Source organism: Pinus tabuliformis, chromosome 3_2 (assembly GCF_031772625.1).
Source record: "Pinus tabuliformis cultivar Carrire ecotype Pingquan chromosome 3_2, CPIR1, whole genome shotgun sequence".
NCBI classification, from domain to species: domain Eukaryota; kingdom Viridiplantae; phylum Streptophyta; class Pinopsida; order Pinales; family Pinaceae; genus Pinus; species Pinus tabuliformis.
The window spans coordinates 1,250,918,561-1,250,931,729 of NC_142302.1; the positions used below are offsets into that span (position 1 = coordinate 1,250,918,561).

The 13,169-nt window shown below is 36.9% G+C and overlaps 1 protein-coding gene across 2 annotated transcripts; it reads left to right on the forward strand.

The window, feature by feature from the left end:
* Positions 1 to 2,443: 2,443 nt before the first annotated feature.
* LOC149185270 (uncharacterized) lies at positions 2,444 to 6,982 on the forward strand. 2 transcript variants are annotated; one of them, XM_089419069.1, is made up of 6 exons: positions 2,444 to 2,773; positions 3,361 to 3,440; positions 3,607 to 4,116; positions 4,814 to 5,129; positions 6,058 to 6,139; positions 6,220 to 6,982. In XM_089419069.1, exons 1-6 carry the CDS (start codon positions 2,748 to 2,750, stop codon positions 6,418 to 6,420), a joined length of 1,215 nt encoding a protein of 404 aa, XP_089275195.1. In that variant the 5' UTR covers positions 2,444 to 2,747; the 3' UTR covers positions 6,421 to 6,982. The 2 variants fall into 2 exon arrangements, with proteins under 2 accessions (XP_089275195.1, XP_089275196.1); XM_089419070.1 differs by having other exon boundaries at positions 3,607 to 4,098.
* Positions 6,983 to 13,169: the final 6,187 nt, after the last annotated feature.

Below are 13,169 nucleotides of genomic sequence, written 5' to 3' on the forward strand. Positions count from 1 at the left end.
CGCACTGCGAGCCTGGTATGAAAAACTAACTGAGCATCTTATGAAACTCAATTTCAAACATTTTGATCTTGATGATGCAACTTTATTTGTCAAGAAAGTTGGCAAAACAGTTGTATAGCTTGTGGTATATGTAGATGATCTTTTGATGACAGGGAACAATGAAAGCTACATTGCATCCATAAAGAAGGAATTGGGGAAAAGTTTTGAAATGACTAATTTGGGCTATGTTCATTACTATCTTGGCATTGAAGTAACCCAACATCCAAAGTCCATATTTCTTTATCAAAAGAAATACATTGGAGATCTGTTGAACAAGTTTGGCATGACAGAGTGCAATCCTCTTACTATCCAATGGAACAAAACTTAAAGCTCACATCTATTGAAGGAAAAGAATTTGAGGATGCAACAAAGTAACTACCTAACTACTACCAGACCAGACATTTCGTTTGTTGTTGGAATCCTCTCCAGGTTTATGCAAAAGCCTTGTGAGGGACATTGGTCTGCTGCAAAACTGGTTCTAAGGTACTTGAAGGGAACTCGAGACTTTGGAATCAAGTATACACAGGTGGACGACTTCAGCTTGATTGGATACCTTGATTCAGACTTCGATGGAGACAAAGAAACTAGGGTATCTACTTCAGGATATGTTATGAGTCTTGGATCAGGAGTTGTCTCCTGGAGATCACGCAAACAATCAGTTCCAGCAGATTCCACAACAAAAGCAGAATACGTGGCAACAGCTGAAGCAACAAAAGAAATTGTGTGGCTCAGGAAAATTCTTGAATATTTGCAGTTAAAACAAGTACGATCAACTCCATTCATGATTGACAATACCTCTGCAATAAAGTTGGCCAAGAACCCAAAGTTTCATGATCGAACGAAGCACATCAATACTAAATATCATCTGATCCGACATCATGTTGAGGCCAAAACAAACCATCTCTGTTATTGTTCCACAAATGAGAAAATTGCAGACATCTTCACCAAAGCACTTGGAAGGGAAAAGCTTGAACGATTCAGAATGATGCTTGGACTCACCAACATCCCTTCAGATTAAGGGGGGAATGTTGGCACCTAATCCTTGTGATTGGGTGAATTATTGTAAATAGATAAATAGGAAATATGAACAGTCATCGGGAGACGAACTGAACAGTCTCTCCCTCATGTATATAATGAGGACCTACATGATGGAATAAGTGAGTCAAATTATTTCTGCATAATGGAGTTACTGCCTGGTTTGACAAATCTGAAAACTTAAAGCAAATGAATATATATTTTAGAAAATGTTCAATTTCTCATTTACACATTAAAAAAAACATTTTTTTCAATATATGCCACTACAAAATGGGTTTAATTGTGATGAAGCAAAAAAGTCCATACTAAATCACAAATACAAATGATCAACAATAACATAAATTTTGTTGAAACATAATTATAGGTAATGACCTTTTACAATTTTCAAATTTGAATTCGGCTCAAACATTGCCTCAATATCAAAAATAGTAAATTCTCTTTATTGAAAAAAAATGCCTCTTTTACATAAATTGAAAATAATCTCAGGCACTCCAACCACCCCAACTTAAAACTAAAATAAAATTTCTTCAACTTTAATAAACTTACATTAGAAAAAATACCAAAAAAACACTTAAATTTTAAAACCAAAATACATCTTCTTAAACTAAAAACAAGAGTCTTCTTAAATGACGCAGAGGAATTGCCCGGACAGCCAAAAAGTGGCCAGAATCGAGGCAAAAAATTTCAAAAAATCTTATAGAGGCAGTGTTTGAATCGTGTTTTTGATGGTGAAAATGGATTCAGCGCCATCAAAAACGTCTAGAACACCTAAAATTTTGAAGTTTAACAACTATAACTTGGATTTACAAAAATCCTTACCAGATTTTCTCTAAATATAACCGGAATTTCTATATCTTTCTAAGCAACTCCTCCTCCTCGTTAGACTACGGGAAAAAAAAATATACCAGTCTCCTTGTACCTTCTTGGACAATTGCTAATTTTTATAACTTTTAAATCCACTTTACACTTTATAAATTACTCACTCTACATTTGTTATGCCCAACCTATGACAAGGAAATAAAAACGTGCTTAGATACGACTCTTACGAAAGGAAGAAAACCTCAAACCAACTTCGACGTGCATCTTAGGGCAAGCAAAGCATATGCAATTCTGAAAGTCAGAGAAACTTTGAAAGCTTTCTGAACATATCAAGCTGCCATGTAAATCCAGAGTCAGGAATAAAAGGAGAGGTAGCCACAGTACCAAATTACAAAATAAAATCTGCAATAGTTATATCTATCAAAAGCTACATTATTACACACTTAAAAACACAAACATTCAATTGGAAACTATATCACAATCACTGTGTATGGGAATTCGCGTCGGTTTTCAATTAGAATATGTAAATCAAGAATCTTCTTTTCAATTTAATTCCCCTTCAAGGAGTTGCCAGATGGAATTCTTTACCAGATGAAAGTTCTGAGGGTCAATCTTAAAATTTAAAAGCAAATTCCGAACTACAGAATAACTTGGCTCGGATGTAACTTGCGTTATGGATTATCTTGAACCATGTCTTTGGAATCTCGGGGACTGTATACTCAGAAATAAAATGTCTGCCATAATTGAATTATTGTCACTCGAATAGTAATCTTCACAGTTCCAAAGCTCCAACAATCTCATCATCAGCTTCCAGATCTGCATGGGTTGATTGAGCTCCACTAAACGTTTCAGCTATGGATAGTATGGTTCAGCGACTCAGGCATGTCAAACACCATTTCCCTTGAATTTTTTGTGTGTTTATAAACATTCTTCAGCGACTGGTTTTATCAATTTTGTCAAAAGCCAAGATAACGGCAAGGAGTAAGAGAAGCGAGGTGCTATACAACTCTGTGAAAGGATATACATCTTAATATTAAATCCAGGAGGGCGAGGCTTAAAAAATTTATTAGATTATTTTATGTCTTTGGGGAAAAAATGTTTATAAGTCAGGATTTTAGAATTATCTAGAATTTGTATCTGTTATCATCTGCATTTATTCGAGAGTTTTGAATCCAAATCTCTCAAATTACTACCATTACTATTCAAAGTTCAGGCTACAAATCTCCAGGCAAAAACCTCTTAAAATTTGATTTAAATTTGATCAATCTTAGGACATGCTTTGAGAGTTGTTGAATCAAATTCTGTCAAATCACTGCCATTATTAGTGAAAATTCAGAGCACACACTTCTCCAGGCGAAAACCTCTTAAATTTTAATTTAATTTTCTTGAATCTTCAGATTTCCCAGGTTAAGATCGATTTATATTATTATTACTTAATAACAAATTTATCAGTATTAAATATTTCAGATCCCGATCTTTCTCTAAAACTGAACAAGATGGAGACGACAAGTTGCAGGAAAAGCCAAAGAGAACCGATTCACGTAAAGGTCCGTTTGTTCATTCTTTAATATAATTTTCACCATCTATTTCATTCTGTGTAGGCGAATCTTGATCGTTATTCGGCTATGTAAATTAAGTTTAAGAGAGATTTTTGTAGAATCTGTTTAAATCATATAAAGAATCACAAAAAATTGAGTATTTGTGGTTCATCAGATAAAAATGAAGCAAACCGTAAAGTTCAATTCGAAGACCGAATGAAAGCATCCAGCAAACAGGCTAATCATTCAGGGAGACGACAGAACGTTGCGCAGAAGCAGAACAGGTGGTTTCTGAGATCTCAAGGATCTTTTTCTAACGAGGAAGGCAGGAGTAGTTCTAGCTCTAGCATGAGCAGTGATACTGAGGCTGTTGTTGCGGCCGCTATCGCATTGGCAGCAACTGCAGATTCGGCTACTAGCAGTCCAACTGGCTCATTGAGAGAAAGCCCGCAATCCACTCCTCAGCCTAGGCGTTCTTGGTTTCCAATGTCTCGTATTGGCGAGGAGAGTACAAGACACGCAGATCGTGAGGATCAGCGTCCTGCAGATCGTGAGGATCAGCGTCCTGCAGATTCAAGGGCGCTGGTACCCGCCGCTTCCAAGCGAAAAGAGGGCCACGGTACTCCAACCGAAGCCAATCGTGAAGATTCCAGAGCTCTTGTACCAGGTTCAAAAACATCTTCAGGTATTCTATTATAATGTAACACACTATTTTCTGTATTTTTTAATTAGCTTGTGTTAACGGTATCAAATCTCGTGAGCTGATTTGGCTGGGCACCCCCATGGATTTTATAAGAAACTGGATATGTAGGTTTTCACGGTTACTAGCGGTAAATATGTTATTGATGCAATTCATCTGGAAACTGTGTAGAGTTTCAGAAACTTCTGATTGAGTGGACATTCTATCCACTAAATGGAATTTAAACTTTTATCAGTTAATAACAAAAAAAGGTTCACGGTGAATTAAAAAATTATAATTTCCTTTTGGAAAACAACACAGTTTATAGTTTACATCCAGACAAATGACATTACAACAAAATTCGATAAATTTTATGCTTCGAGGAATTTTATACCTCTGCTCTTCTACCGGATTCCAGATGCTCAGAGTCCACGGTGAAGATGAACCTGTCACATGTTGCTCTGTTTTTCCCCAATTTTTTACCAGGGTTTTTGAAATTCAAGTATGTGCAGGTTTTGTTTTTCCTTCAAATTTGGAAATTTGCGTTGTTTAACTTTAATGAGCCAACTGTTAAGATTCCCAATTCCAAAGGATAATTAAGTTGTTTAATTTTAATGAACCAACTGTTAAGACCCCCAATTCCAAAGGATGGACCACTTTTTTTATGTTCAAATTATTTATGTCATTCATTGTATTGTTGCAGATTCTAGTACCTCTGGTAAGGGCAGAGAGTTAGTTCCAGTTTCCTCAAAGTTAGAAGCAGATGGAAAACATTTAGACCGCGAGGATAGCCGGAGAGACAGGAGATCGGGGTCTGATTCGTACACCACAGACGGAAAACACTTAGACCGCGAGGATAGCCGGAGGGACAGGAGATCGGGGTCTGGTTCGTCCCTCACAACAAGTCGGAGTAGAAAGGATAGCTCTGGTAGCATGGCGTACGTGGAGGGAAAAAGAGAAAAGAGAGATGCAAAGGCCACTGCTTGGCTGGAGGCCAAGATTGCCCAAATTAATGACAGGTAACTCCATATCTTGGTTGCTTCTATGGGCACATCTAGCAATTTGCTTCCGCAACTGCCCACAGCGGTGATTTGATATTTAGAAACTTGTCACCGATCTGTGTCTGTGTCAAATATTCACCTAATATAGAACTCAGACTAGATTTATCCCATGTCTTAACATTTTAAAATAGTTTGCAGTACTATAACATGTCTTCAATTGTAATCGGTTGATAACAATATACATGAGAGATATTGAATACTCTGTTTAAAATTGTGGAAATTTGGAGGATATTTTGGAAGCCGAAAGTGAATTCAATAATTTGAATTTAACTTTATTGTAAATTTTAAAAATATTTTAAAATGCGAGAATTAAAGTGTATTATTGCTGGCAAAAAAAAATTTCAAGGAAAATAATGGAATTTTTTGTTTGATTTTGATAAAAATTTTGTAATTTTTTTTTTGAAATTCTAATTATAAATGGTGTCCCAAGGTTTTTAGTAATATTGAATCTATTTCCATCATAAAAAAGTAATTCAAACATTCTCATATAAAAAAGCATTTCAAACATTCTATAAAAATATAAAAATAAAAGAATAAAAAAAAAACAAAGTCCAAAAAAATAGCCCTGCCAGAGAAATTATCCCATTTTGAAATATTCCCCAAATCAACCATATATATAAAATACAACTGGCAAATAAATCACCCCATTCTGACAAAGCTAGAAGAATCTCTGAGACAGAATATTGTAGCAATGTATCATAGAATAACTTTGGAGTATTAACACCCCCAATAGCCTACACTATGAAGTATAAACACCCACATTACCATCTTAGCATTTAGAAAAGTATGGCTACAGTCGTGAATCATTTGAAGCATGCCTTTAGGTTCTTCAGGTGCAATTATATTTCATGTTACAGACGCTGATTAAACATACACATGCATGCAGGTACAGACAGGACAGGGGTACGATCCAGGAGTGGGAGACTCGGAAGAAAACCATTGCCAACATGCGGATGCAGGAAATCGAGGTAAGTACACATCATATTTTATTGGTTTTATGTGATTATAGGATTGGTGGTCCCGATCATTGGATTTTTCGGATTTGCAGAGGAGATTGGAGGAAAAGAGGAAGAAGGAATTAAACAAATTGCGAACTGAGATTGCCGAAATACAGAGGAAAGCAGATAAGAGGAAAGCCGAAGCGGACGCAATACGAAGCGCTGACCACACCAAGGTCACTGAAATGGCCAAAAAGATCCAACGAACTGGCAAAATGCCCAATCAATGTCGTTGTCTCTTCTGCTGCTGATGATGGCTGGTGTGGTATTTGCAGTCTGGGTTTCCCATGGCCATTTTATAGTATTGGATAGATAATATTTATCGTCATTAGATGGTCGGCTGGCCTGTGTTCCACCATCAAAACTAGCCCGGAGTTGTTCCTTGTGGCTGTTATTTGTAATTAAGAAAGGGGCTCCTAACCCGTATTCTATGAAGTCCACAATCAACTCTGGCATCACACTGGAAGATGACATCAGAACATACTGTAACAGAGGCATTGAGCAGGCTAAGCATAAGCACCATCCCAGGAGGTCGACAGTCGTGGTTCCAGAGTCACACTCTCTTGACTCCTTAGTAAGAAGACCAAGAGAAACAAAAACTTATGGGTACCACAACTACTCTAGAAATAGACTTTGTATAGAAGAAAATAGATTGTTTTTTGAATGATTAGTTTAGTGTGCCCTAGCATTGTGTGAGCCATAATTTGTTGATGATGTTTTCGGTTATATGATTTTTCCATCAGATTTGGATGATGATATACAGTATGGTGATGCCTCTATTGAAAGATCATTGTTTTGGCTATTTAAGATGGATTCCTACGGATTCCTACTGTGTGTTAATCAATTTGCTCTTATGTGCAGGCGATAACTGCATTCAACAATATATTTAATTTTGATAAGACGTGAATTCATTCTTGAAAATAGTAATGAAGAGAATTTGTGTGGAAAATTGCAAATAAAGTTAAAGCAACATCAATGTATTTCTTCAACTTATCAAGTCTCCATCTCTGAGTTCAATACATACTTACCAAATTCATCTGAATTGATGGAATAAATTCAAAAAAAATCCAATCCTTTCAATTTAGTTGAATTCTTGATGGAATTTGATTCATATGTAGAGCGATCACAAAATGATGGATTTTCCTATCTCTCACAAACAGATAGGTTTTGGAATGATTCACGAAGAAAAGATATCTATACATGCACTTAATTTTGAAAGCGTTCTACAAGGAGACAACAATAAGTGAACCTTTTCATGGGAATGATCATATGTGGACATGAGATTGAGATTTATCCTTTCAAATTAGTGATTATATTTTCAAAAACACTAGACTAGCACATGCAAATCAACCCCCATTAGTCAAACTCCCTCCTTTCCATCCACTACTAAGAGATTGTCTCTCTTATAGATACATGAGTCTTTCTCCGTAAAGGGATGGAATGAAAACAACCCAATAGCTAATCGCCATTCCATGAATGCCACAAATTAGTTTAGGAACCAAATGGGGCATATGTAGCATTGTAGTAGACACATGCAAGTCAACAACATTACATAAGCATACAGGTTTTGAAGTCGAATCACTTAAATCATTAATCTTAAAATAGTCAAAGATATGTACTAATTCAAATTTGTTTTATAGTTTTATATTTAACCAACCAAAAGAAAAAGTATTATTGCTATGGGGTCTTAAAGACCATGAAACTTTGAGATGATGGAGGGGAGATCTTAATGTACTTGTGGTAGAAATTTCAGACTTTGGTTTGCTATAATTTCAGAGATATGCTTTCAGGAAATCAGGGTTCATGAACACTTCTGAAATCTTTTTTTAATATGTTATCTTTGTATTTTCGCTGTAAATTTTCTTTTGGGATGTTTTAGGCGATGAAACTTAGAGGAGATAGAGGTGAGATCTTCATGTACACGTGGTAAAAATTTCAAACTTTGATTCGATGTAGTTTCATAGATATTCTCTAAGGAAGTTAGGGTTCTTAAATGCTCCCGAAATCTACTTCAAAGAGATCAGCTTGGCATTAACGCTATAACTTTGTTTTTGAGATGTTTTAGACTATGAAATCTAGAGACAAAAGATGAGATGCCTAGGTACCCGAGGTATAAATTGTTGGCGAAATTGTCATTGCTGGCAAAGGGTGTTGAAGTGTTGTTGATTAAGAGGTGAAGGAGTTGAGTATGTTAGGGGTTGATTGCATATGTTGTGATGTTGCTTGTTGTTGAACTACTTGCATATAGTGTTATGTTGTGAGGTAGATATTGTTGTTGTTAGCGTTGTTTTCCCATGATCCTGGTGTCTAGGATAGAACCTTAAATCACTGATGCTACCAAACCAAGGATACCACAATGAAGCTACTTTGCACAATGAAATATAAACAATAGTAAATCTACTAGTGCACAAAATATATACAACTTTTTACACAAATATGTATGATAAGCCAACTTCATTATATTAATCAACCTGAATAATACAACAATCTAGGGCTCTTGTACAAGGGATAATGGCCCTTATACATCCATTGATACAAGACATACACAAACTAGGGCTTGGTATCTGCCATGATGACCACCAATATGCCAATACAAGATACTCTTACCATCTAGCAGATGTAGAGCTCCTCACAACTGCCTTGGTCATACCTTGTACACACATGCCCAGTCATTCGACTCCCCATCTACAACATTTGTCTCTATCAATGTTCCAAGTCCATCTGGCCACTGAATCTTGGCTAAACCATCTTCTCTCTCATTGACCGTTCATCCATCAACACATCAACTCTTGTTGATTTGTTCACAACTCCGTTTGTGAACAAATCACGACTACCCACTGTTACTCCTCAATTATTCAGGGACTTCAACCCACTATATTTTTCCTACGTTGCTCCAATTAAGACTAACATAGGGTACGAAGGGTTACCACCTATCACTATATGATGCTCATCTCTCGCAATGAAAATAGGCTAGGAGGACTACCCAACTTCTGATGTAGATATCCTTCCCCACACACAACTCTATGGCTACTCAAAATTGCTCTTGGTTGATCAAACACTTGAGCTCTTCTTCTTCCACTCTAGTAACCACCTATGTCCATGAAGATGATGCACATCGAGCTTTAACTTGGGCACTATCTATTAGACATTAGATAAACCAACACTCCTGATGTGTTTTGTGACATGTGCTTAACCAATTCTCATGGATCCATTAACTATGGTGATGCATCTGTTTACTAATACTTGCAAGTTTTATTCTGAAGACAATCATGATTCCAACAAGTGGTATCAAAGCCTAAGGTCTCGAGTTCAAATAACACTTGGCTTGCACTAGGGGAGAGATTTTGTACATTGGATAAACCAATGCTCCCCGTGTGTTTCATGACATGTGCTTAACCTCCTCTCATGGATCCATAAACTCTAGCGATGCATCTATTTATTAATACATGCGGGTTTTGGTCTAACGACAATCGTGGTTCCTAACACTATCATGTTGTCCTCCAATGGACCATAAATGCCCAATCCACTATCCACACTTAGTCCACTCTCACACTGCCTTCCAACAGACCACGACTGACCAATCCTTGTTGTAGCATCTGCTCCTAGTTAGGGCATCTAGCCACCTAGGAAACCCTTCCTCTCGGCCGCCAGTAGAGTTCACAAATTATCCTCTTTTAGGACACCCATCCAACTAGCATTCAACCATCAACCAATGGTTCATCTACAACTCACTGTTGTTGTCCCCTTGCCTTGATTTATGTGCTTCTAGAAGATTGGTTAAGGCACACCAACTGCCCTAAATCTCTGCTCTAGAATTTTGTTAACTTATCCAACTAGGCTACCATCTTTGTTGTCCTTCCAAGCCTTTAAAACATTGTATTAGGGCACAAGAATACTCCTCAACACACCCTACAACAACGTGCTCACAACAACAAGATGAATCCGTCCCAAACTCAAGGAAAATGCCATTGTTCAGGCTACAACCTCACTTCAATAGTTGCGGCTCTGTGAGGAGACCTTCACAAGGCCTCATGGACCTACAAATAACCTCCCCATTGTTACAGGTCTGTTTGGGCATATCACTCTCGACATTCAGATCAATACAACTAGGGCTCATCAAACCCTAATTCAGTTGTTACATGCGCTAGACAAGCAATCTTATTGAATGCTTCCATCCATGAAAGTTTCCTAGACTGAAGCCTTGTTGAAATGCCTCCTTGGGACACCAGCACAGCCTTGTTCAGGGATAATTGTGCTGCAAAGCAAGCAAGCCCATTCAGGCATGCAGTCCAATGCACTTAGGCCCTCTTTGACCTACATTGGGCAAGACTGAGCAAAATTTGCATAGGGTTCTGGGAATATTCATTGATTCTAGATCATTCTAGAAGGATCCTATCTCTTATCTCATCCTATGAGCTCGAATTTGGATATGCTATGGATCAATTAATCTCATATCCTCTCACCCCTTGCTCCATGGAAACTAACTCCAATTTTGGAAGGCCATTCAATACCTTCATTTATGACAAAACCACCTCCATTTCCCTATAAATTGAGCACTCGCTATAGTGATCAAGGGGCTAGAATCTGAAGTTTGTAAGGAAATTATGTTGGTTTGAGAATTGAGTTCATGTCAAGCAATGTTATGCTGCTGGATTGGTGTGCTTTTGATGTGGCGAGGGTTGGACTGAAGCTGGAGGAGTGGCATAGGATCAAACTATATTGGTGAAACTCTTCCTTCTACATTAATAAAGTGTTTATTCATTTTCTCATATTCTTGTTCATATCTATGATGATTATGTGTTTCAATGCCTTCGATTCCATTTATTTATAGTAGATAGATCATGTATGCTTTGATTGTTTGTTGTTTCTGTTTCTGTTGACACAGGTACCTATTGAGCGAGCTTAGTTCAACCGGGAGCAATGAGAGAAATTCAAAGGGGATTAAGGAAGCGAAAGAATACAAGTTCGTTCCTTCATCTCATTTATCTACTATAGGAAAATGTTAGGTCCCTATAATACTAGTGATGCCCCCATTATTATTGTAGTTGTATCCCTTATTAATATTGTTGTGCCCCTATTGTCCCCATATTGTTATTACTGTGCCCCATAGAATCCCTCTATTGTTATTTTTGTGCCTTTATATTATTATTGTTAGGTCGGCTTGGTTATATTGTGACTCCTTAGACTCCTATATATAGAAAGGAGGTTTTGTCATTTGTATCATCCAAGAATTGTTCATTTGTGTAATGTAAAGGAGGTTTCCCCCTCGAAGAGGCTGAATTCTAAGGCGTTCAACTATCTTTTCTATATTTTTGTGAGCTAGTTTCATAACATTTGGTATCAGAGCTTTGGATTCTAGGGTTTCGCTACTCCAAATAGGTCATCGTGGAATTTTCTCTATAACTTTTTTTCTGCGACGTTTCAGAAGTGAAACAAAAAACCCATTTGAGATGAAATCGCGCTAAAACTTGGTTCTGAATTTCAGATCTTTTCGCACTATATTTGCGGAAATATTATTTGAGGAAGTCGGCCTTTTTGCAGACACCTAAATTACATTCCAAACAGGTGACCTTGGGAAAATCGTCATAACTTTTGTTTCGAGCATTAGATTGAAATTTTGTTAGAAGTTACAGAAAGAGGACAAACTGTAGTTTCTTGTATATATTTTTCAGATATTAAGGTCAAAACAGTGACACGTGGCACTTCATACAAGTTCACTCTTTTGGAAAGGTCTATAATCAGGTCATCTTGGGAGATTGTGCATAACTTTGCCTTGGAGAATCTAAATTCGATTAGATTGGTGGCGTTGGAAAGAGGACACAGAGGGCTACTGCAAGTCGCAATTCCAAAACTGGATGATCCAAAATTACAGAGATACATCAGATTCAATATCGAACTCCTAAAAAGTGAAAAAAGGTGTGTAGTTATTTTTTTTAATTTTTGCATAAGCTTGGTTTGAAAAATTAGTTTGAAGAAATTCAAAGGGCATAGTAAAGCATTATTATCGGTAATTGATTCCCCGATGAAAAAAAAACGCAAACACCTAGTAAGCAACCTGAAAGTTCTAGCATGACTCATGAAGAAGAGGAAGAAATGCAACATGATATATCAAAATTATGAGACCAATTGCAACAAATGTCATTTGCACAAAAAGTAACAGAATCTAAGATGGATGGTTTAAAGAAAGATGTAGAAGCTAAGATGGATGGTTTAAAGAAAGGCATGGAAGCTAAGATGGATTGTTTAAATAAAGGGAATCTAAGATGGATGGCATGGAAGCTAAGATGAATGGCATGGACACTAAAATGGATGGCATGGATGATAAGATGGAAGAATTGAAGATAAATTTGGATAAGTTGCTACAAGAAATGGTCACTAATGGTGAAAGGGTAGTAAAAGAAACTCATGATGAGAACAAAAAAAATGTTAATCATGATTTCATAGACTCTAATGTTGGATCAAAGACCCACCATATTCCAAAAATCGATATGAGGAAGTTTGATGGCAAGGATCCCGCAACATGGATACTACAGATGGAGCAATTTTTCGATCTCAATAATGTGCAAAACACACAAAAGGTATGTATTGCAACTTTATATTTCGAACCAAATCAGTTTGTATGGTATCAATGGCTTTGCTCTCGTGAAAAAATTATCACTTGGGCAATTTTTATGGAAGAAATGACAGCACATTATGAGGATACAAAAAGCAACACTTTTTTTAGCCAATTGATAAGTCTCAAACAAAAGGGTTCAATGATGGAGCACATTGAGGAGTTCCAAAAATTGAACATAAGGGTAAAAAATATTCCAGTGGAGCATAAGATTGATGCATTCATAGGGACTTTAAAGGATAATATCCAACATGATGTTTGCCTTTGGGAACCTAATTTATCAGAGAAGGCATTCAGGTTAGCAAGAAAAATGGAAAGCAAAATTATGGCAACCAGGAAGCCTACCACTCACAACTATAAATATGGAAGTGTTGTTGCCCCTAGCCT

Excerpts from the sequence above, each read along its gene's own strand:
- LOC149185270 (XM_089419069.1), top strand. The coding sequence starts at position 2,748 with ATGGATAGTATGGTTCAGCGACTCAG. Across the intron at positions 4,117-4,813 it reads AGGTTCAAAAACATCTTCAG|ATTCTAGTACCTCTGGTAAG; the intron begins GTATTCTATTAT and ends GTATTGTTGCAG. Across the intron at positions 6,140-6,219 it reads TGCGGATGCAGGAAATCGAG|AGGAGATTGGAGGAAAAGAG; the intron begins GTAAGTACACAT and ends TCGGATTTGCAG.